Source organism: Psammomys obesus, unplaced genomic scaffold (assembly GCF_907164565.1).
Source record: "Psammomys obesus unplaced genomic scaffold, mPsaObe1.curated_primary_1811, whole genome shotgun sequence".
In the NCBI taxonomy this organism is placed as follows: domain Eukaryota; kingdom Metazoa; phylum Chordata; class Mammalia; order Rodentia; family Muridae; genus Psammomys; species Psammomys obesus.
In genome coordinates this window covers 8,067,742-8,092,278 of record NW_026585691.1, presented here as the reverse complement: position 1 = coordinate 8,092,278, position 24,537 = coordinate 8,067,742, and the positions used below count along the sequence as shown (strand labels likewise).

At 44.9% G+C, this 24,537-nt stretch overlaps 1 protein-coding gene and 1 long non-coding RNA gene across 3 annotated transcripts in view; both read left to right on the top strand.

The window, feature by feature from the left end:
* Nucleotides 1–275: 275 nt before the first annotated feature.
* On the top strand, nucleotides 276–3,228 carry LOC129670325 (uncharacterized). Its single transcript, XR_008719163.1, has 3 exons — nucleotides 276–297; nucleotides 2,518–2,580; nucleotides 3,127–3,228. It is a non-coding gene; the product is annotated as an uncharacterized LOC129670325 (long non-coding RNA).
* Nucleotides 3,229–4,319: 1,091 nt separating this feature from the next.
* Nucleotides 4,320–24,537, top strand: part of Aqp9 (aquaporin 9) — a 34,889-nt gene continuing 14,671 nt past the window's right edge. Inside the window, exons 1-2 of one of the 2 annotated variants that reach the window (XM_055598823.1) lie at nucleotides 4,320–4,673; nucleotides 24,228–24,354. In XM_055598823.1, coding sequence (XP_055454798.1) covers nucleotides 4,566–4,673; nucleotides 24,228–24,354 — 235 coding nt within the window. In that variant the 5' untranslated portion in view covers nucleotides 4,320–4,565. The remainder of the gene's footprint in view (nucleotides 4,674–24,227; nucleotides 24,355–24,537) is intronic. The other variant, XM_055598824.1, reaches the window with a different exon arrangement.

Genomic DNA, 24,537 nt, shown 5'->3' with positions numbered 1-24,537 from the left:
GGGATCTGTGTATTCAGGAGTCCCTGGGGGTCCAGGTCCACAGAGATGGGTGATTATAACTCATGCCAAATCTGGAGCCAGGTTAACGAAGATATGGCACCCAATGCTAACACTCTATCATAATTACCTGCCACAGGGGAAATCAATACAATTATGTGAGTTTTCCTAGTGCCGTCCAGCTGTCTGAGGAGAGAACACTTGAGACAAATCCATGGCCACACATGCCCAAAGTTGAGCTTGGGCAACCAGGGTGTAGACGAGAGTCCAGTCAACAGGTCAGTGGAGCCCGAGATGCAGGTAAGTGTCACAGGAAGCCAGGTGAGACCTAGGTGGAGAGGGAGGCTGGTTTTGTGAGAATGATGTGAAGCAGATTTCAGAAAGAGTATGGATGAAAAAAAAAAATGAGGAATGGGCATTTCAATCAGTGAAATGAATCTTGGTGTTAAGGATTGTGAAAGAGGAAGAGGCCTGGAATGTGACATGGTTTCCAAAGGCAGAAGTAGGGTGCTGCTGAAGTTGGACTATGTAGGGAAAGTCAAAAAGTGAGGTCAGGGTATGAGGTTCTGAACAATGGACAATCTCCTGAGTGGGCAAAGTCAGGGATGGAGAAGAAAATGCTGGATCCAGGGAGGGTCACATTCAGATGGAATCAAATGCACTTCAGAGACTGGTCTTTGGCATTCAGCATGACACTGAGGCCAAGGAGCCTGCCGGTAACTTTAGTTAGGACTGTTGATAGCAGAATTGGTCAAGGTGTTGACAAGTGTGGAACAGCTCACCAGTTGTCTGCCTGCAGAGTTTTAGTTCAGTGCACCTCCATTTTACTGGGTGGGGCAGTCATTTGTAGGACTTTGTCACTTAGACTGTTAAACCTTAACCATACACATCTGTTTTTTAATCCTCAGTGCCTACTGCTATGCCTGATGCTTGGCCAGTATTTAGTGGGAAGTTTTCCTGGATGGATGAAAGGGTTGGATGGACAGATGAGTTCAGGAAAGGATGAGTAGACTGGATAGGTGAATGGATGAATAGAATGAGAAGATTGATGGGATACTACATAGATCAAATGGCTGGGATGGTGTATATATCATAGATGGATGGATGGATGGACAGATGAGTGGATAGGGTAGATGAATGAATGGGATAGATGAATGGATGGACAGATAGAGGATGGATTGGTAGATGGATGAGATGGGATGGAATGGATTGACTGATGGATACATGGGTAGAAATTACCAGTAGCCCCATGTATCCATTTAGAACACTGAAGGAGAAATTATTTCCACAAAGGTCCCTTCAAAGAAGGAGGAAGGGCAGAGTGATGATTACTGCTCATTTCTTAGGGTGCTTGGGAGGTTTTGCTTGGTGTTGGGGAACAGAAGTGGGGGGTTACCTTTGATGATGAGTTATAGTGACTAATAGATGCTAACCCCCTTCACCTAAGCATGAAATAAATTTGTTCAATCTCTATTTCTAGACTCTTCATACTCTCTCTCCTGATCACTCCTCATGGACATTTGTCACCTCTCTGAACCCAGGCACCATTTGCATGTGGACCCACATCTCCCCCACGCGCCTGCAGCTCCACTTCCCACAAGTAGAATTCACCATCTCCACAGCAGTTCTGGTCTTTTCCAGGGTCCCTCTCTCAGGGCTTTGTGCCACTTTCCCCTGCCAGCTAAGGACTCAGCAGAATATTATGACGGGTTCTTTTATTTTCTATGTCTAACCCACCAACAACCCTTTTCCACTTTTTAGAACGCAAAGAACTCTTAAGGAGCTTCACCTTCTTCATTATGAAAGCTGCTGCTCAGATTTAGAGTAATGCAACACCCCTACATGTATGGCTGTTTTAGGCTCCCTTTAATCCTCTTTCCATCTCACAGCTCAGATTCTTTTTTAATTGATTAAATCTGATCATTGACAATTTAATCTACGTGCTTAGGCCATTCTGCTTATTCTCACCCCCACCTTTTTATCTCACCCTCACCTCTGTCATTCTTTTTATTTTGTTCATGATCCATTGATTTTGTTGTTGTTTTGAGACAGGGTTTCTCTGTGTAGTCTTGGCTGTCCTGGAGCTTGTTCTTGTAGACAGGACTGGCCTTGAATTCATAGATCTGCCTGCCTCTGCCTCCTGAGTGCTGAGATCAAAGGCATGAGTCATGACCACTTAGATTGTGACCCATTGATTTTAACCAGGACTGTCTGTGTGGCCATGGGTTTAGAGTTATTCCCTGGAGCCTGGCGGGCTCACCATTTGATGTACAACTGAATCCATTAGTTGCCATTAGTTTGTGAGGGACAGCTTCAGGAAGATGATCTTTTTAAGAATGAGATCAAATGACGTCATTTGCCAGCCAAGTCGACTCCAATGATTTATGACACTTTTAACCTGAAACACAATTCACAAGGCTCAGTACAGTCTGGTTCCCCTACCCTAACCCATTCTGCACACTGTTCCTTCATCATCCCTGGAGGCTAACCACAGTGGGTGTCTCTCTGATTCTTTGGCAGGTATCATGCTGCCCTCACTCCACCACTCAAAGCGTTTCACATCCACTTCCTCCCCCATTTCACGTGAGTAGCCCTATGCCTCCTGCTCTAGCTCAGACATGATTTCCAGGGAGACACTGAAGAGATATCTCCAGCAAGGTGAACTCACCCCCCTCCCCCTTGTCATGTTTGCAAGTAAAAATGCAGCCGCTGCCTATAGAGCATGCCTGTCCACTTGTGCCTGTGTGGTTGTTTCCCTTGGGTTGGCCTCCATCATACTCAGCCCTGGGACCAGCAAGGCTGCCCTGTGCTTCTGCTAAGAGCAGTGCGTGGCACAGCAAGTATGCCATAAATATTTGTCAGATGAGTGAGTGAGGACTCTGAAGAACACCCTTTGTGTCTTATTAGCTGAAGTCAGAGCAATAAAGTCCTGTTCCTCTGGTCTAGCCACCAGGACTTGGGTAGAGTGTGATCACAGGAAACTCCAAGACAATGCTATCTATGATCATCTAATCATAAGTTAAAGCAAAATTCTGGGGTTTTATCCTTCCTCTCCATGATCATTTAATCAGGAGTTTTGTTATAATGTGGCTTCTTTGGACTGAACTGTACAATTTACCTGCAACTTAGGTGTTTCGTCCTGCCGCTGGGCTCTTCTAAGCTGCTTCCCTCAAGTCCTCTCCTCTCTCCTACCAGCCTGCCTTCTCAGCTGGAAATGACTGAGGGCTTCCTGCAAAGGTAGGGGAAGGTCCCAAAGAAGAATGGAACTGGGCTTGGCTGCTCTGTGTGTTTGTGTGTGTGTGTGTGTGGGGGGGGGTGAGTGAGCATGGGTTGGGTCCGAATTCAGAGGACGGCCTGGGGAAATTTAGAGGCTACTGCTGAATTCCATCTTCTCAGACAAACCAGCTTTGGAAGTTGGAGCTTGCTTATTGGGCTGGACAAGAAGTTATTAACAAATGTTGCCAGCAAGGACGTTAATTCATCAAATTTAAACTCGTTCGTTACCCCTTTCTTTTTTAATTGGATGCATTGACTAGCCAGGGGGCTAGAATTTCAGCTTTCTTCTGGGTATTGCTGCTTTCTCTGTCTTTCTGATTCCTGAATCCTAAACCGTGCCTAGTACATAGGGAGACCAATTCAGTGAACAAGAGGATTCCCCATCTTGTCCCCTAAGACTTTTTTTTTTTTTTTCTATTCTTCTTAAGACAGGGTTTCTTTGTGTAGCCCTGGCTGTCCTGGAACTCCTGTAGAGTAGATCCCTCTGGCCTTGAACTCGAGATCTCCCTGCCTCTACTTCCCAGTGCTGTGACTAAAGGCGTGGAGCACCACCCTCTGTTGTCCCAGAAACTCACATTTTGAAGCCTTTCAACTGCTCTCCCCTCCCTATGTTAATTTATCTAGAGTAGCTCTTGGCTTTCTTTAGAGTAGACACGTGAAATCCCTGAGGCACTACTAGAAGGAAGTAAGGGCATGGATCTTTCTCCCACACACTGTCCAGTTTGAATAAAAACCTTGGGTAGAGAGTGTTCACAGTGAAGGTATCCATACCTGATTTGACAATTGTAAATTACACCGAACCGCCCACTTCCGAATGGGAGAAAACAAATCATCAGAAGGCTGATATTGTGTAACATGTAAATCTCTTCTGGACCAAGGCCCATCTCTGTGGTTTGGCAACACCACCAACACAGCCTCTTTTTTTCTCATCTGGGGAAAAAAAAAGCCAAGAACGAAAAAGTAGCCAGAGAACAGAGAATAAAGGTAATGATTAATCTATCAGGTACAAAAAGATCATTTTGAGAATTTGGGACTATAATTCACGAATTTAAACAAGTAGCAGTGAGCAGGAACTGCCAGCCTGAGAGGACAAGGATTAAGTCACAGGATTAAGTCACAGCTCCTAATCAGGACAGCCTCTGCAGTCAAGTATCTCCCAGTCACCTCCAGGAATCGTGAGGAGCTAATTGTTCATCTTTTTTTTTTTTTTTTTTTTTTTAATGTGGCAGTGAAGACAAGGAGCAGAGCAAGCACGCCTTGGCGAAAAGCACGCCTCTGGCAGAAGCCCCAAAATGCCTTCTGAGAAGGAAGGGTCCAAGAGCCTCATGCAGAGGCTGGCCCTGAAGAGCAGGATAGCGAAGGAGACAATCTCTGAGTTCCTGGGCACCTTTATAATGATTGTGAGTATTTCCTGATTTCCCCAGTCCTGACCTAGCAACGCCTTCCTGGCTGCCAAGCCACCGGAGCAGGCATTTGTTTTCCTTGATTATCAGATCCAGTCTCTTGCAGGAAGCAGCGAGTTACTACTTTCTAGGTTGCTTGGCTATTTGGTGACCATACCATGAGAATTTCATTTACTCTTAATGCTTATCCAAGGTAGCTGATGGGAGTGGGGAATGGGGGAATGGGGGAAGTGGAGTATTCCCTTCATTTTAGTGTCTAAAATGGCTTATGGGAGAAACTTCTTCACGTTGAAGAAGTGATCTGTGTGCCCTGTTTGGTTCCCATCCAGTGACTGAGTAAATATGCTATCCATGTTTATTAAGCAGGAATGCTCAATAAATATGGATAGCACAAAGCAGGCTGGCAAGAAAGTGTTGTCAGATCACTTGACTTAAACACGCACACATTCATAAATAAATAAAAAGTGTGTGTGTGTGTGTGTATGTGAAGACAACTTGCTGGGCTCAGCTCTCTTTCCACCCTGTGGGTTCCAGGGATAGAACTCAGATCATTAGACCTGGTGGTGGCTGTTTTTATCTACTGAGCCATCTCACCAGCCCCACTTAACTTTTAATAAATAGAACTTAATGTGGAGTTGCTGTGGTGTGTGTATAGTTCTGTGTTGCTTTCATATCTTTTGGTTTAACTTGGCTTCAGCAAATCTCTTAAGATCTTTAAATAAACAGTTACAAGAACTTTATAGATATTACCAAGGTCCGGGTCTAAGACTCTCTGAAGGAGATTTGCTCAGCTGTTAAAAAAAAAAAAAAAAACAGACCAGAAACTATTGCTAGTTACTGAAGTAGTGCGAGCCCTGGCCCCAGGCTCTTACTGTATCCTAAGTTCTACCATTCTTTGGACCTTAACTTCTTAGCTAGAGTTGGACCATTTGTAAAGAGAAAATTATCGTCATGGGGACAACTATTAATTTTGATTTAACTTTTTAAAACACATACACATAGCCCTACTTCAAGCATAATTTCAATTTCTAAAGATTCTAGAAAATTGTCCTTGAGTTGTACGTGTTAGAAAGTTCTTGGCTTTGGATCCTTGAGAAGGAAAGGGGTTGAATGTGTTGCCTAAGTAGAGACTGGGAAAGGTAAAAGACGGTCTTTGTCTCCTCACTTTTCACAGTCAAACTCAGGACTGGACTTAGGTCAGGGCAGTTAGAAGGAAAAGAGAGAACCCTTTCCTCTGCTCCTAGTCATCTCTTTCTGGAAAATTGCCCTCAGCTAGATATGAAGATGCATAGTTCTTTTTTTGTTTTGTTTTGTTTGTTTTTGTTGTTGTTGTTGTTTGGAGACAGGACTTCTCTGAGCTCACAGAGATCCGAGATCCGCCTGTCTCTGTTTCCCGGAGCACTGAGATCAAAGGCGTGTGTCAGCGCCGCCTGGCTTTTTTTTTTTTTTTTTTTTATAGCTCCAATTTACCTAGAACTCACTATGTAGGTGAGGCTGGCTTCAAGCTCAAAGAGATCTGCCTGTTTCTGCTTCCAGAGTGTGGGGTTAAAGGCATGCACTCCCACACCCATCTTGGGTCATGATATTTGAAAGTCTGACCCCCCCCAAAAAAATCTTTTTACCAGAGGCTGACTTCAGCCTACAATGACTTATGCAGAAAAATGAAGCAAAGCCTATATCAGCTCTTAATGCAGAAAACAAGGAGGAAGTGAGCTCAACTTCCTTTTTCTGAAACTGAGAAACATTTTAAACCCTTCCTTTTTTCTTAAGAATCTGTTTCATAATTCCATTACACACTGAGAAGATAAAAGTTGCTTACAGCCATTCAGCCTTGAGATCATGAAGCCATGCACCACCTTTTCCTATGTTAATATCATCCTGCTGCCTTCCCCAAGGCCAGAAATTCTTAAACCTCCCCCCCCCCTCCCGCCCTTTTCAAGCTGGTCATAAAAGAATTCCCCGAAACTATCTCATATGATAATAGATCATAAGACCCTCATTTCAGAATAAGTCAGCTTCAGGTCTCGGAAAAGAAATGACACTGCAGAGCAGGTCGGAGAAATCTGAACAGACCAGCCTTGCTGGCTTCCCACTCAGTGACTTTTATTAATTTGTTTGTTGGTGCTTGGAATCAACCCCAAGGCCTTGAACATGATATTTGTACACTCCTTCCCTGAGCTCTGCCTCCCAGTCCTAACCTAGTTATACAGCCTTAGACAATGGTTTGACTACTTTTTCATCCCGCCCTCCATGCTCCAGGCTTGTTTTCTATGTAGTAAAGCCCCTATCAAAAGGAGAAAAGATAACCAAGCAGTTGGCAGTTCCTGCAGGGAGGGTGTGGAAGCTGCCTCCCTCCTCTTATTCCTTAATTTTCTCTTCTTCTGTAGTCCTCACAGAATCTTTATTTTAAAAAAAAAACCTGTAAACTCAGGGTTCCCCAGAGTTCTGTGAGACCCACAAGGCAAAGAGTGGCACCCAAGGAGGGAGTTGTGGAACCTCAAAGTAGAATCTATTAGAAACACAGTTCAGACAACCTGGAGTTTAGCCATGGTGTCTGCAGTGCAGGGAAGGCCGCTCTTGAGGCCTGAGCCCGCGCCTGGTAGGATCCTGATGTTATCTCCAGGTGGACAGGGTCAGTGTTGAGTTAGAGGGTACCTCATTGATGTCCACTGCAAACTGGAGTCTTTGATTACTGACAGGGAGCAACCCCACGCACGGCTTTTGTGGTCACGGTGTTCTTCTGTGTTGACTTCTATGGCATGAGAACAGTTTCGCCCACACAGACCATTATTCCAGGCAGAAGCTGTACACAGAATATCTGAATGCTGCATGATAGAAACTGAACTTTATTCTGGACATAGGTGATTCTGTCATGATGATAAATTCCAATTTACATCATGTAGTTATTTGCTAAAGTAAAGCTTAATATAATCTAGAACTTTGGGTGTCATATTCTGTTCTGTGTATGCCTGAAAGAACCTGGCAAATCAGAAGTGTAATTTCTTTTTAAAACAAATCCCCATACAGTTGGCTCCCTAGGGAGGGGATCAGCCTCACCCATATTCTGTCCAGTACCCTTCCCAAGTTGCTAAGCTCCCAGCAAGTGGCAGCCCCATGGTAGGGGAGCGCAGTGAGTTAGCTTCCTAAACTACAGACTCACATGCTGCCTATTCCCTTCACTGACTTGCTAAAGTCAGACACCCCTTCTTCTCAGGTAAGATAGCCCTCTCCTCTAAAGTCTACATGTGTAAGACTGGGATCTCCAGTCCCAGCTTCCCTAATTAGTGGCGGGTGTTAGTTATCAGGAGATACTTCACTGAAATCCATCTCAGCTCATTTCTCTATCCAACTTCTTAGTATTTGAAACACGTAGTTCTGCTTAAGGTCAACCCAATACATTATTCCTGATCAACTCACAAATGCAAATCTCGCCTGGCCTTTGTCTAGTAAAAATTTGTCCATTTACAAGGCCTGAAAGGAAGACACTGGAAAGATGGCAGGGGCTGGGCAGCGCCACTCCATCCTCCCCAGATCCCAGGAATCTAAAGCCACCTCGGAATCTGCTTTTTGAGCAGTTCTTCCCAAACTCACTCACACCATGACTGAAATGGCCAAGGAGGCCTGATGGTAGCCTTTAGGAAAAAAAAGTTTCATGAAAAAAATTCTTTGTCAACTGTGGTTCAAAACAAAAATAAGCAAGTCATAAGCTAAAGAATGAGCTGGAATTTGACCTGATAGACACTGGGACCTTATAGGGTTAGGCTTTTTATCCTTACTAGCATTAGGGAAAAGTTGGCAAGGCGTCTGCCCTCTCTTTTGCAGAGGGAAGGTTTAGGCATTTTGAGCTGAAGAGAAGGGAGCCTGTGGCAAGTTCCCAACACCTGTCAGACAGTTAATTACCAAGATAGCCATATTCATTATTGATACAAGTTAATAGTTTTATCAATAATAACAGGTTGCAACTGACAGCTTCTTTATCATCATTCATAAACAGTTGAAGGAAAGGGAAGGGGGGAGCCTCAGAGAGAGAAATGCTCACACCTGAAAGGCATTAAAATGAATTTCTTTCTAATTCTAGATCTTATGCCTGCCATTTCACTTCTTAATCCAAGGCGGGAGTCCCTTGGGGAAACTATGGTAGATAAGGAGTAGGTCCTCTACCCCTACCCTCACCCTGCCCTCATAACACAGCTGCTTCAGCATTTCCATAGATAGAAGCCATGAGCTCGTGGCCATAGGAATCGAATGATGAACGGATGGCTGAGGATACTCAGCAGGGCACCCAGGACCTAGGGTCTTCACCTCTCTTGGACCAAAAAGACTGTTTATGGACATACATGAAGGTATGAGGGAGCCCTAAGACTGGAATTACTTGCACCTGAGCTTGTTTGTATGGGACCAGCAAACTGCAGACGTTGTGTTAGCCCTAAGCTTCCCAGGGGAGCAAGCACTGCCCAGCTGCCCTGGGCTGCAGCACTCAGCTGTATTATGGTTTTCAACCATGAGTTTAGTCTCCTTGAGTCTCCGTTCCTTCAAAAAGGAGCCAATGTACCACAGAAGTAAGAATTGATCACACGTGACTCATAAAGGCCCTGGCATCAGAAATGGTTGTAGATTTCTGTATCCTCCTGGGCATCTTGAGGTGGCTTTCCTCTGCATCTTCCACAACGCTCTTCACAAACAGAAATGGGACCCACATAAAATGAAAGTCTCTTCCTCTACTGAAATTCCTAGGACCTGTCATGATTTTGTGTGATTTCTCTTAGAGGCCGTGTTTGCCTTTTGTTGTTCTGTGTGCTTGCCTCTCTTTCCATGCTTTCTAGGATTCTCTGATACAAAGTTCCTCTTACCCTCGATGCTGAGGAGAATGTTCCAGAAAGCATCCTCCTCAGGAAGGAGCATCCTCCTGAGGTGGGGACTATGGACAGTGAGAAAGACCCTCAATTCTCTTCTTCTGCCAAAGTTTCTTCCATATTAGAGACATATCTTTTGGCATCTCAAAGAGTAAAAAGAAAGCACAGCTACTTTAAATAAGCATAATGCCCTTGCTCTGGGCCCTGGAGGGAAATTAGAAGTGATTGTCCTGGAACACAGAATACAGAAAGGGAAGGATGAGGGTGGCACGGAAGGGAGGAAGCGGACAGAGCAGACCGCAGACATCGCAGACCCCCAGAGAGGACAGGGCTCCCTACTCCTTGTTCCTTCTCTCTTCCATGAATGTTCCCTCTCTGGGAGTGTCACCGGCTTTCTAGTTCCATTTGGGGCAGATTCTTGGTCAGACATACTAGCCAGAGAAGTTGTTATCATAAAAATGCTTGTGTTCCAGCCTGCAAGTGCATTTCTTATCAGGAAGATTGTGGTTGCCATTTCAAATGAAACAGTCAGGTTTTTGAAAAATTCAACCTCCTGATTAAAGGTGACATCCACCTACAGGGCAGAAACCAGGGTTAATTCTAGTCTACTACGTTTTTCTGAAACATTGGGTGCTAAGATAAGGGATAGGACATGTCTCTTGACCCTTTTTTTTGTTGTTGAAAGGAGAGCTGAGGCGCAAGCTGATGCAATTCTGTGCCCTTTGAGTTAGCCTAGAGTGAGCAGCTTGGTCGTAGGCCCCTGGGCTTCCTCTGTGCTTTTTTCTTTTATGAGCACAGAATGTTCTCCTCTGGACTTTGCCTTGTTTCTACCTTCCCTGGAAGACAGAGGAAGGAAACTGACCAGATCAGTTTGTCCAGCCTAGGAAACAGGAATAGCACCCTTAAGACCCTTATCCAGGGTTCCCTAGCCCTTGGATACAAGAGCTGACCTTGGTATCCTGACTTCTGTCATTCCTAATACACTACCACTTGATAAGAACTAACCCATTTCCTGTGAAAACCCAAGAGAACTAGATTAATTTTTTTATCGCTTACAAGACATTATTAGACACCAGAGATGTCACCCTGTGGCTGCTCAGAGCAGATGTGATTGTGGCTGGGCGTTTACTAGAAGGTCTGCTAGCAGTATGGAGATATCTTTGTTTTCTACAAATATACTTTGAGCTCCTGTAATACTTGTGTTCTGAGGTGCTTCAGCCATCCATTCGTGGCTCTTAGGCCCCTCTGGCCATGTGCTACACAAGCTTCTGTTAGGTTTTCTGTTTTCTGGAGACCTCTACCCCCCGCCTCAAGAACAGGGTGTCACTATTTAGCTCTAGGTGGCCTGGAACTTGCTATGTCGACCAGATCCGGCTTGAACTCACTGAGATCTGCCCGTCTCTGCCTCCCAAGTGCTGGGATTCAAAGCATGCACCATCACTCCCGGTATGAGACCTCTTCCGTCTCATAACAAAAGACCTACTGAGAACTGGGTCTCAAGAGACCCCTTACTTGACTCTTCTCTCTTTATGGGTTAGTCAGAGCCTTTCTGTTTCCTCTACAAATACTCTGCTAGCTCATTGCTTTGCAAAGCTACCTCCTACTTGAAGCTTTGAATGATGAAGACTGAGGGAAGCTAGAGCTTCCATTTGGCCTGTGGGTGGGGAATCAGGAGCTCTGCAGTCAGCAGCTCCCAGGCTCATCCACGCCAAAGAAAGCGCTACAGTTTAGATCTGTTTGTTTGTTTGTTTGTATTTATTTACATTGCAGTTGCAGCTTCCCCTTCCTCCTCTCCTCCCAGTCCTTCCCTCTGCTCTACCCCAACCCTCTAATCCCTTTTTTTTTTCTCATCAGAGAAGGGGAGGCCTCCCACGGCTATCAAGTAGCCTTGGCATAACAAGTTGCAGTGGGACTTCTCCTATTGAGACTAGACAAGGCAGCCCAGTTACAGGAAAGGGAACAGGGTCAGAGACAGCCCCCATTTGAGTTGTTAGGGATCCCACATGAAGACCAAGCTGCACATCTGTTACCTAAATGTAGGTGCTTAGGTCTGTATCCTGCATGCTCTGGTTGGTGGTTCAGTCTCTGTGACCCCCTATTTTCCCAGGTTGGTTGATTCTTTAGGTTTTCTGGGGTGTCCTCAATCCCTCTAGCTCCTTCGATTGTTCCTCCTTCTTCCACAAGATTCCCTGAGCTCTGCCTAATGTTCGGTTGTGGGTCTCTGTATCTGTCTCTATCAGCTGCTAGCTGAAGCCTCTCAGAGGACTGCTATGCTAGGTTCCTGTCTGCAAGCATAGGAGAATATCATTAACTGTTCCAGGGGTGGGCTCTCTCTCATGGCCTGGGTCTCAGGTTGGGCAGGTTGTTAGTTGGCCAGTCTCTCAATTTCTGTTCCATCTTTATCCCTGGACATCTGTAAGTAGCACAAATTGCGGGTTGAAGGTTTTGTGGGTCGGTTGGTGTCCATCCGTCCCTCGGGAGTCTTGTCTGCTTACAGGAGGTGGTCTTTTCGGGGTCCATATCCCTGACTGCTAAGAGTCGTAGTTAGTGTGTTAAAGGCTTGGTCTACTACAGCCTGTCCTGTTATTGAGAGGCATAGGCACCATGGAGGAAGTTAGGTCACTGGAGACCCTGGTCCCTTCCTTTCTCCTTCACGATGTACCTCCCCCTTGTGTTCCTCACCAAAAGCTCTAAGGCGAGTGGGCCAAACCATCACCTCAAGCCTCTTACAGTATGAACCAAGATAAACCTTTCTTTGTCTTCATCTTTCTCTTCCTCTACTCCCTTTCTTGTTTTGTTTTTGAAACAAGGTTTCATGCAGTCCAAGCTAGCCTCCATCTTGCTATGTAGGTGAGTTGGCCTTGAACCAATCTTTCTGTTTCCAGCTCTGACATGCTGGGATTATAGGCATGTATCACCATGCCCAGCAAATCTTTCCTTCTTACATGTTGTTTCTCATAGATATTTTGTTAGCGCAATACAAAGCCAGTCCACATGGTTGTCAGGATCTTCTGTCCTTAGGTTTTCACAGAGGGGCTTCCATCTGATGTGGTTTCTGTACCTCAGTAAGAACTCCCAAGAACAACCCTACCAATTTCTCATTTTTATCATTTATTTACGATTTGTGTGTGATGCGTAGCTCTTTGTGCTCCTGCAATTGGGTGTTCTGTACCTTTAAGAAAGTCTAAGGTTTGAACTCAGATCCTGTAGAAGAGCTAACTCTTCTGCCCAGGGGTGAGGGAAATTTACAGAGGCTCTATGCGAAAGATAGCAGGCCTTCCTCCATCAAGTATGATAAAAGGCAAGAAAGGGTAGAATGAACGGGTCATCTTTGTTGAACAAAATTTTCACAAGACATTCTGTTTTTTAAAAATGCCTCATGAGGTGAGGAAATTGTCTCCATGCTGCAGATAATAAAATGAAGGCTTAGTGTGAGTGACTTTTAATGAAGGCAGTGACTTGCCCAAACACAAACTGCAGAGCTGGGATTAGACTCTGCTTTCCCTCCAGTGAGCATTTCTGGAGATGCTTTTGAATTTGTGCTGTCATTTCTTCATGCAACCGAATGCTACTGCTTCGGCAGCTTTATACATGGTTTTGTAGACTTCGTATTTCCTTGAATTTATATAGTGGAACTTAAGGGAGTTAATTCACCTGTGCCATGTCTTCAATAACAACTCAGGTTGTCAGACTTGGCAGCTTTACCTTCTGAATACTGGCCCGAGAATACTTTCTTTATGGTGGGGATTATTTAGCCTTAAAGATTGTTTAGTGTATATGGACTCTGAAGGAAGAAGAGAGAACGAGAAGACACAAGGAGAGGGAAGATTTATTTAAAAGTCATAGGTCTAGCTCAGATCTTTCTGTTCTTGATTCCATTTTGGAAATTTGATATATTTATCTCAGAAACTCTGTCAAGTGTGGTGGCACACACCCGTGCTTCTGTTTCTTGGGCGGTGGAGTCGAAAGGATCAGAATTTATGCTCGTCCTCAGCTTGAAGCCATCCTGAGCTACGTGAGACCCTGCTCAACAAACAAGCAAGCAGCCTTGATAAAGTAGGAACGAAAGGAAAGGATAACATCTGTGTTTCGTTTGCGGTTTCACAGACACGTTTTCAAAGTTGCTAAAACTTTTCAAAACCAACGTTTTTGAGAGCACTAATTTTGAAACGCATTTACATAGGCTTCTCAGGCTCTTAAAATCTCCAGCGACCTTTGTAGCCATGCCCCCTTTACAGTTTTTCAGAAGAGAATTGCTTCCTTTCCACGCCAGCAGTTTCTGCTTTGATCGTTCTCTCGTCCCACTGCCTCCACCAGCCTTCCTTACCTGTTCACCTTCACTTCTCCGCGGGCCCTGTGTGTGTTCTAAGTACTTCATCTTGTGTTTTTGAAGAGTTCTAAGTCCACATGATGAAGCTCTTTGCAGTCCTAAGTCTGAACAGCTTATTCCATCTCATCAGCCTTGTTTCCTAACTCAATTCACCATCAGTATCATTATTACTGATTTTAAAAAGGTAGAACAACTTTTATTTATCCTTTGACAATTTCACACACGTAAACAATGCTTCTTTATCATGTGCATTCTGCTTTTCACTTCCTCAGGCGCCTCCCTTCAAGCCTTTTCCTTTTATTTTGATGAGGCTTTTACTGGTGCACACTTGCTTACATTTTCTACCGATTACTGCCTCACTTTCTAATTTAAAAAAAATAAAGGAGTTATTAGTTTCTATTTTGTTAAAATATCGATTTAGGATTAAGTTCTCAGACTAAATATCAATCTGTCCTGTGAGCTGCTGTTCAACTATGTGCAGTTTGACGTTGCTTCTGAGGGCTTCGGTCACCTCCACTGTTTCCTTTTGCTAAGTTCATCCTGCTCCGACCTCACTCTCCGCATCCGTTTTATTCCATCGGGCATTATTTCTCAGGATGATACACTTGAGTGTGCCTATTTAGGATTTGCTGAGACCAGGTGTGTGCAGCGTAGAGTGGCCGGAGAACAGAGCTTCCCTAGCCTTCAGGATTGTCTTGACTCACACCTTGAAGGGCCACTTCCCTTTGCTCCCCACCCCCAATTTTTGGCTGGTCTGAGAAGCCTCCGAAAAAGTGAAATCTTTGTCCTGTCCTTGCTCCTTCCAAAAAGGTAGACATGGCACAAATGTGTCTCTGCACCTCTGTATGAATAGACTCCTTGCTAAGCGATCAACTAGTGACTCGGCAATTTGTTAATAGGCGATTCATAGCTGTCACCCCAAGTCTTTCTTATTTCTGTTTCAGGTCTGTTGTCAGCTTTTGGGGTCTTTAAAAATCTGTATTTGTTCGGTAGATAATATGAGAATTAAAAGAATTTAATTCTAAGATTTTTTTTTTCTGTTATATGACTGAGGAGAAATAGTCACTGTTGGTCTTCATTGTAAAGATTTCCCATTTTTTCCACCTGTGGAAAGTTGTTATCTTTGTCACCTAACCTTTCTTGCGGTGTGCTTTTGAAACTTTTTTGCTTGTTTGTTTTTTGTTTTTTTTGAGACAGGGTTTCTGTAGACCAGCCTGGCCTCTATCTCACAGAGATCCACCTGTCTCTGCCTCCCAAGTGTTGGTATTAAAGGTGGGCACCATCATGCCTGGCCTGCTCCATGTTTTTCCAGCCATTATTTTACATTTCTCGTGGTCATTGCCTTCATCCACTGTGAGTCTCCTGTGGTTATCTCTCATCAACCTTGCAATTCACTAATTCCCTCCTCTTCTGTGTCTAATCTGGTCGATGCCATCACCAAAGCTTCAGTTTGGTTATTGTTTTTGTTTGTTTGTTTGTTTAACTTCTTTTTAGTTGCCTCTCTCTTCCCCTGTGCTCATTAGTTTTATGACTTTGTCCTACTAAAGCCAAGTACATTCATAATAGTTTAGGTCCCTTTCATCATCTCAAGATTTTGGGAGCTAGTCATTCTGATTGTTTTATCTGTTGAACTTTGTTCAGGAGGAGCATGTGTTTGTATTTGGGGAAGTGGAGGTCATAAATGCCAAAGGAGTTTTTGTTTGTTTGTTTTCTTTGTAGGGATTCCCTTAGGTTTACGTTGTGGAGTGCTTCCTCTGTGCTTTCTTTCACTTCTAAAAATTTATTGTGGCCTGGGGCTAGAGCTCAGCCAGTAGAAGCTTGCCTAACACAAAGGAATTCCCAGATGCATTTCATTCCTAGCACAACATAAACTGGGTGTGGTGGTGCACACCTGAGATTTGAGCACTGTGGAGTTGGAGGCAGGAGGATCTGGATGTTCAAGGTCAGCCTGGGCTACCTGAGACTCTACCTCAAAAAGAAATGACTTCATTATAAAATACTGTGAAGTAGAAAAAATGAAAATAGAAGATGGCTGGAAGAAGAAATCTGCTGCAGGACACTGTCCCCTAAAGGGCAGCTCTCCCCGGATAGGAAGGGTAACCATGGGCACGAAGCCACCTCCTGCCTCCTCTCCACAAAACTGGTCCTGTCCAAGTCCTTAGTCCTCAGATCAGCAACTGCTCTTTACTGTCTTCCCTTGTCAGCCACTAGCAGGAAGGGCCAGGCCTCCCTGGGAAGTTTTTAGTTTCCGAGAGTTTAGGAAGAAAGAGGCCTTCTAAGGCCACAGATCTAAAAGCTGCAGTCTCCGGAGCTGCCCGGGGTCAGACAACAAGACCCTGCTTCTGATTCTCCGGTTTTCCTCTGGAATCAGAAAACTTCTTTTGGTTTTGACTGGCAAAAGGGAGCTACTTCCTTTTCTAGTCTCCAGAAGTGGGTTTGGCTGGTTTTTCTTCAATGACAGGGTGCATTGCTTCATGTCCCCATTACCTGCTAAGAAAGGAGAAACCGGGAATGAGTAGGTCGTCATCAGGTTTGGCGCCTTCACCTGCTAACCTGGCTCACTGGTCCCAAACAGAACATTATTAGTTACTATGGGAAAGAAAGTGTGAAGTGTGGGGAAGAAGAAAGGCAATTTTCTTATATTTATACTTAAACTCTTGGTCCGTGTGCAGTCTCCTTACCATTTTTCTCCTCCATGAAAGAGCTGACCCACTGAAAGACGTCTCTTCCCCATGTTAGAGAGCCTTGTTCGTGAAGTTCTGTGAGGAACAGTGGTTCACGCGTGGAGGGGAACATGCTGGCATGCTCTCGGGACGCACTCGTGAGACTGGAGAGTAAACCAGCTCAAGCAGGAGTTGTCAGAGCCTTCAGGTTGGCTATAAAGCAGGAAGTAGAATATATTTTCCAGGATGGCTGGGCCAGTCCCCTCTCTTGTTTGGAGCACCTCGTGTGTCTCATGATTCGCAGAGAATGATACCCTGAGAACTGCAGCACCTGGAGTGAACTTAAGAGACACATCAGTTCCCAGGCTCTTCTGTCTTGGTGGATGTTCTGGGTTGAGTGACGGAAGGTTGCTGTTGACTTTGTAAGGTGCTGAACATGCAGGGAACTGTTCCCAGCAGCCAGCCTCCGTGTCTTACACGGCACAGGGACCTAAGCTCATCCTAACCCAAAATGCATGCATTTACAAACCGGTGCCTAATTAGTTTCTTATTCTGGCCTCTGACATCAGGATCAAGTCCTCATCCAGCTGAGCATCTGGGATGAGTAGAGGGGTAAGAAATTGCCGTGGGACAGAATGGGAGCAGATTTTTCTTCTCAGCCCAGACGGGATAATGGAGTTTGATCACCTCTCTAGTTGTTGAACACCTTTCCTACTTTGAGAACACTGGAATTGGCCATTGCCTGCCTAACCAACTCCCAAGTTGAAGATTCTTCTCCTTTTACTCTCAAATATGGCCTGTTCTCATAAGGTACAAACTTCCAGAAAACTTTCTTCTTAGCCCGATTGTCCAGATGAAAGTCTTAGCACTTTGTGGCTGTTTTGTTGTTGTTGTTATGAATGAGAAAGCTTTATTTTTGCAATTGGAAAACTTACTGTCTAGAAAGCTGAGTGTAAATGCCTATCATGTCCTCAGAAAGAGAACCCAGAGAAGAAGTGGTTCCCCCTACCCCCACCCCAGAGGACACCCTCGAGCAGGGCACCAGAGGACCTGGCTCTTGCTCAGACACTCAGACACCAGTTTTTATTTTCTGTTGTTTACCTATTGTCATTTTTTAACTATGTGCGCATGGGTGTGTGTGAGAGAGATAGGTAGGTCTGTGCACAATAGTGCATGTTCCCTTGGAGGCCAGAAAAGGGCATCGGATCTCCCAAAGCTGGAGTCACAGTTGATTGTAAGTTATCCAACATAGGTGCTGGGAATCAAACCCTGAACAGTATGCGCTCTGCTCCACTGTCTCTCCAGCCACCAACTTCCTTTTTAAGTGGTAATTAAATATGGGGAGGAAGTCATGTACATGACCTTGCCTGGCCCACAGCACAGTGTTCTAAACTGTTCCTCTTTCCTCCAGTCAAAGTGGTAAAAGGTCAAACCTTGATCCGGTCGCTCCCTAGTCTTGTGAAGTTCAGGAGTTCTCCTAGCCTGTCTGAGCTTTGGTTTTCATATTTGTAAGATGGTGACAGTGAAAGGATCAATTCACAGCCACAGGGAGTACCAAGGAGCTAAAATTTGGAACGTACTTAACTCTCAGTGCTGTGGATCCCCACCCCTGTGCAACCATCCATAACTTGCTTTTGATCCTGGTGTCTATTACAGCAATGAAAAGTAACTGATACCGATATTAATCTGGGATAGTGCTTGCTGGCCAGTGCCATTGGCTTTAGCTTCTGACATAGCTGGTTCAGGGGTGTGTTTCTGTGTGTGTGTGGCACACTCGAGAGCGCAGATCAGAGGGCCAATGTCAGGTTCTGCTCTGTTTGAGGCAGGGTCTCTCTGTTACTTTCTTTGGAGTATGACAGGCTACCTGGTCTTCAGGCTTCAAGAGATTCTCCTCCTGTCCCTTCCTCCCACCTAGAGACAGGAGCCCGGGATACAGGTATGTGGTACCAAGCCCAGCTTCCTGTGCATTCTGGGGATCCGAACTCAGGTCCTCACACTTGAGCAGCAAGTGCTTTAAACACTGAGCCATTTCCCCAGCCCCAGGACATCTTGTTTGAGACTTTAAAGGAAGTGACAAATATATGGGACCCTTGAGAAGGGTCAAAAACAACAACAAGAAGGCTGAGTCTTCCCTCTTCCTTCTTACTGTCAGGAAATACATAAAAATCACTTCATCATGTTAGGTTCCATGTTGTGTCCAGTAAAAAGCTTGTCACAAAGTTGTGACTCAATTTGTAACTTTTGGAACTTCCAAATAATCTTTCTTAGAAATCACACCTTTTTTTTTTTTTTTGATCATCCTACCCCGAGCTTACTTCCCCCTTTTCTGCACTCATGATTGCAAGAAAAAAGTTTTATTCTTTCTTTTGCTTGTGATTGAATATCTTAATCTTTCAGAGAATATTATTTTAATATGGGTGTTAGAAAAATAAGCATTGCTGGTAGACATTATGACATTATAGTGTTTTGGGGGTGTTGAGACATTGTCTCTGTTAGGACAGATTGACCTTGAACTTGATAGGTAGAAGAGAATCTCTTCAAACTTCTGATCTTCCTACACCCACCTCCCATGTGCTGGGATTACAGGTGGGCCCCACCATGCCTTTACGTGATGCTGAATCTGGGACTTGGTGTGGCCGCTCTACCAACTGGCCTCTATATCCAAGCAGACAATAGACTTAGACAGTGGTCCTCAACCTTCTTCACGCTGTGACCCTTCAATACAGTTCCTCATGTTACGATGACTCATAAAATTATTTGTGTTGCTACGTCATAACTGTAATTTTGCTACTGTTATGAACCGTGATGTAAATATTTGCATTTTCCGATGGTCTTAAGCGACCCCTGTGAAAAGGTCATTCCGCCACCTGAAGGGGTCACAGCCCACAGGTGGAGAACCGCTGGTCTGGAGTGCGTGCCGCAAGGTAATGTGACGGTAAGGACTGCAGCCTTTGGAAGTGTCTGCAGAGGCCAACGGGGCTCAGGGAGGGGTGGGGAGAGCTCGAAGCAGGCGGAGTTCTAGTTCAGAATTAAGGATGTATTGGTTTGGAGGGGCACATGAGGGAAAAGGAACAGGCATCTAGAGGCTGGAGCGGCAGGTACCAGTACACAGGGCTCAGGGTGGCTGACATGCGGTGCTGTGGAAGCCGTGTTGGGCAGAAGGGGACTGGGCTTCATGGGACATGACAACGTGGAGCCTGGACATGCAGTGATGTTTCTTGGGCAGTCAGTACTGCTGTGGCCATGGATCTGGCTCCATCCCTAGAGAGCAGAGGGGTGAAGGTGAGGGAGGACTCTGGCCAGAGGCTATAGACAAAAGGTTAAGCAAGGTATAGCAACACTACCATGAATGTTCAAGGAGGGAATAAGGAAGGCAAGATGGGTCTAGGGTGTCTGGCCTGGTGGCAAGTAATAGAGGGGCACACCTCACATTCCAGTTAACCACCAGTCTGAATGCTTCCTGTCTTTTCTATCGAAGCTTTCTCTTGCCCTCACAGGCATAAATTCGACTAACAAAACCAAAACTTATTCTGCTACTGTCACATTCCTACCCAGAGCAATAGCACACATGAACTAGTGAGATACATGGAACACTGGTCTTTGGAGAGTCATGGAAAACAGGGAAACCGCTCGAAGTGTTGCGGCTTCCTCACTGCCCACATTTGAGTCTATGGTTAGCAGTGACAACACAACTATTTCCACTGCCTGCCATAACGCTTGCTATCGCCAGGAAGTGAGTTCATGGTTATTTGAACTCACTGGCTCTTAGCTTACCTTTTGAGTTTACATTTAAAACAACTCCTGCATTTGCACTTATGATTGCCCTCTGCTGTTTAAATAGTGATTTTAATAGTGTGACCTCATTTGAACCTTTATTGAAAAAACCCCATGAAGCAAGCCTGAGGTTCAGCTTTTGTCATTTAGTAGAGGAGCAAGCTGAGATTGGGAAGCCACGTGTTCATTTACACAACCATGAAGGGCATTTTCATGCCCAAGAGAAAAAGCAACAATCTGGTTATTCGACATGAATATATTAGAAACTATTACAGAGACCAAGAAATTCAACACATGTTATTTTCTTTCTCTGTGTATGTGTGTGTACTATAGGATCAATGCCTCTAACCTATCCCCTCTGTCTGCTATAAAGTCCAGAATCATCAAAATGGTATAGACCACAAGGGACATGGTATAGGAATTAAGAACATAGACCCTGAGTCTACGTAATGCTCACGTTTTAAACCCAACCAGCATGCTCTGCAGAAGCCAAGCCACCATGCAGAAGCCCCTTGTAGGCACTCCGACCTGCATTCCAGTTAAAGCCTTCGTGAGTAGCTAATACACCCACAAGGTGTAAGAGCAGAAATGAGATGATTTCAGTGGAGCAGAAATGAAAGGTCCTGCAAGCCCTGCCTGACTCTAGGATTCATACCCAACATAAATGCAATCTTGGCTTTGAGGTGGTTCTGTGGAGATGGAACTCATGCTCACATGATCTTCTGACCTCCCAGTCTATTAACAGGAACGAGTCAGAAGGAGATGTTACCGGTAGAAGGGCAGTTGAGGAGGTTGGGCTGGCGAGAGAATGTCTGGTAAAGACAGTTCAGGAATGTAGATAAAAGATGAAAGAGGGCTTGGGGCCCAGGGAAGGACCTAGTGAGCAGCAGGGCCAAGGCTTTCTCATGTCTTCTCTCTCTGGCGGTGGCTGAGGGATTTTCCCAGATCCTCTGGGGGAAGGGCTAGACTGAGCACAGGCTAGGCCTTGTCAAGAAGGTGGAATACGAAATGGTGCATGTTTCCTCTCAGGGGTTGTCTGTCTTCTGCTCCTCATCTGTCATCCTGCCTATAACCTTAAAGCAGAAGGGACATTATTAGGAGGGGTAGAAAGAATAATGGATGGCAAAATACAAGGACATATCATGAGATTGTAATAAGGAAACCCACTGTTTTGTATGTTACCTAAATTTGTTTTCTTAGGGTTTTTTTTTTCTTTTTTTTTTCTTCACTTTGTTTCCCACCTGTAGCTTCCTCCCAATCCCTCCTTCTCTCCCTCTTCTCCACCCATGCCCCTCCCCCAGTCCACTGATAGGGGAGGTCTTCCTCCCCTTCCTTCTGACCCTAGTCTATCAGGTCTCATCAGGACTGTCTGCATTGTCTTCCTCTGTGGCCTGGTAAGGCTTCTCTCCCCTCAGGGGGAGGTGATCAAAGAGTCAGCCACTGAGTTCATGTCAGAGAGTTCCTGTTCCCATTACTACTTGGACACTGAACTGCCATGGGCTACATCTGTGCAGGGGTTCTAGGTTATCTCAATGCATGGTCCTTGGTTGGAGTATCAGTCTCAGAAAAGACCCCTGAGCCCAGATTTTTTGGTTCTGTTGCTCTCCTTGTGGAGCTCCTGTCTTCTCCAGGTCTTTCTATCTCCCCCTTCTCTCATAAGATTCCCTGCACCCTGCCCAAAGTTTGGCTCTGAGTCTCAGCAACTGCTTTGATACCCTGCTGGGTAGAGTCTTTCAGAAAATTTTTAATTAAAAAATTCTAAATTTACGTGTGTGTGTGTGTGCCCCTGCTTGTCTGTATATGTGCCATGTGCGTGCAGGTGCCTGTGGAGACCAAAAGAGGGTGGTGGATCTTCTGGAGCTAGAGTGGCAGGTATTTTGAACTTGCCTAATGTGGGTCCTGGGAACTGAACACAGATATTTTTCTTCAAGAGCAGTAAGTGTTCTTCACCATAGAACCATTTTTCTAGCACCTTATTTTTTTAATATATTTTTTTTAAGAATGAGAAAGGGACTTTGTGGGTCTATGAGATCTACAGAGAAGTGTAGGAAACAGAACACTAAGGGCAGATATCAGCATGTGCTTGCATGTTGCTGTGAAGATTGCTTTCTAGGCTCAGAAGCTAACCCCAACCAAGTACTGATCCTTGCACGCAGGACTGTTGATTGTTAGAGAAGAACTGAATTTCAGGTTAGGTTTGGGGAGAAGAATCCCAGTAGGTGATGTAATTAAATAGGGTTTTCTGATAGACTAGAAAGGAAAAAAAAAAAAGTTGAGATAAATACAAGCAATGTCTTCTTTGTGGGCCTGAGAATAGGAAAGGTTTCCTTTTCACCAGTCAGACAATTCTCAAAACCTCACAGGACAGTGTTCTTCTTTTTGGAGGTTAAACGCTGACTATGTACCATCGTCCTCATCGTTTTCCAGGCCACAACAGAACTGTCCAACAAGACACAACACAGGCTAGGCAGATGGCTCCGTGGGTAAGATCACTTGCTGTGAAAGCAGGCAGATCCGAATTCAAAATCTCAGCGCCCACGTTAAAAAGCAGGGGATGGCCACACATGCCTGGAGGGGAGCAGAGACCCCAGGAGCTTGCTAGCCAGCTTATCCAAAACGATGGGCTTCAGTTTCAGTGTGGACATTGTCTCAAAAAATTAAGGTAGAAAGCAACAGAGGAAGATGCTCTGACACGCCCTCCTCTGGTGTCCAGTACAGGCACACACACACAAACAAACAAAAACCCTGCAATCTCCAGATCTGTGCTGTAGTCTTCTGGGTAGCGATTCTGATGAGGGTCACAGAAGCCCCTACTGGTTCATCTTTCCTTCTGCCCTTCCCTCAGCCCACAGTATGGTTTACAACACACACATACACACCCACACAGACACACCTTCCGCAGAGGCTCTCAAGGTGATTCCAGCATCTAGGATAGAAAGAGAGAATACTTACCAGAGTAAAATCAGGCAGGCCAGAGGCCTCTTTGGGGACATTCAAGCCTGTGCAAGCATTCCTGTGCCCTCTGGAGCCACACTAGGGGTTGTGCACCAGAACCCTGACCAGGGGAAGATTCTTGTTTGAAGAGTAGCTTCCTTCCTGCCCTGGTTGTCTGGAGTAGCTCATCCCAGATGACAATAATTCCCAACTCTACTTCCTGGGACAATACTCAGTGCTACTCCCTTAGTTCAGAAGTTATACTCAGCATTTAATTGGCTTCAGATTACAAAGAAAAACTAAAGGCACAGATGTAGGTTTAATTTGGACAGTGATGACGATAGGGATTGTGGAAAAAAGAAAATCAGTCAAGGCCCTATTTGTGATGTGCATACCAAGGGCTTCCCTCCAAAAGCCAGGCTCTTCTGCATCTCCCAAGTACAGCAATTTGAAAATAAGGTGGGTGGGTAAATCCTTGAACTGTGGACAGTGGGACATCCACAGGCCATCAGTTAATCATCTGTCTTCTGCCTTTGAGGAGGGGTAAGGTGAAATCATCCTGTATGTATTGAATGTCTCATATATAAATTATATTTCTCTGAGGGGCTTCCTAGGGCAACCTCACGGAGGTTCGAGAGAACCAGTCCACCGCTATCAAGAAGATATTTGTGTACAAATTTTACGCTTCCAGTTTGGAATCTTCATTTTTCATCCCTTTGAGAAGAGGACTCTAGACCATGACGTGAACTTGCCTGACCTACAAGTTGTAGGCAGAAATGTTCACATTCTACACACCTGATAGGATTCATTTGTAACCTAGTTATAGCCTTGGAAACAGCCAGCACATTATAATTTGAATGGTTTGGTCTCTAAGGAAGATTAATTCATGATTTTACTTAAAATGCACGCACACAGCTTGCCGTTACCACGGATGTATTGCATTAAACACTGGCCATCCCCACTTCCTTAATGAGCTGTTTTGTTTTTTTCCGTCTAGGTCCTTGGATGTGGCTCTATCGCCCAAGCCGTCCTCAGTCGAGGACAGGCTGGTGGAGTCATCACTATCTATATCGGATTTGCAATGGCAGTTGTGATGGCTGTTTATGTGACTGGAGGCGTCTCTGGTACGTAGTAGAAGCCATTACCACAATTCTTAACAACTCCAGTGTTCTAGCAGGGTTGGTTCGTTTACATGCTTTTATCATGTTTCAACAACCCTGAAAGAACAAGTAGTGATCGCTTTTTGGAGATGATAAAATTTAAGTGCCAACAAATGGTAAGTGGCTTATTCCAAGGTAACATTGAAC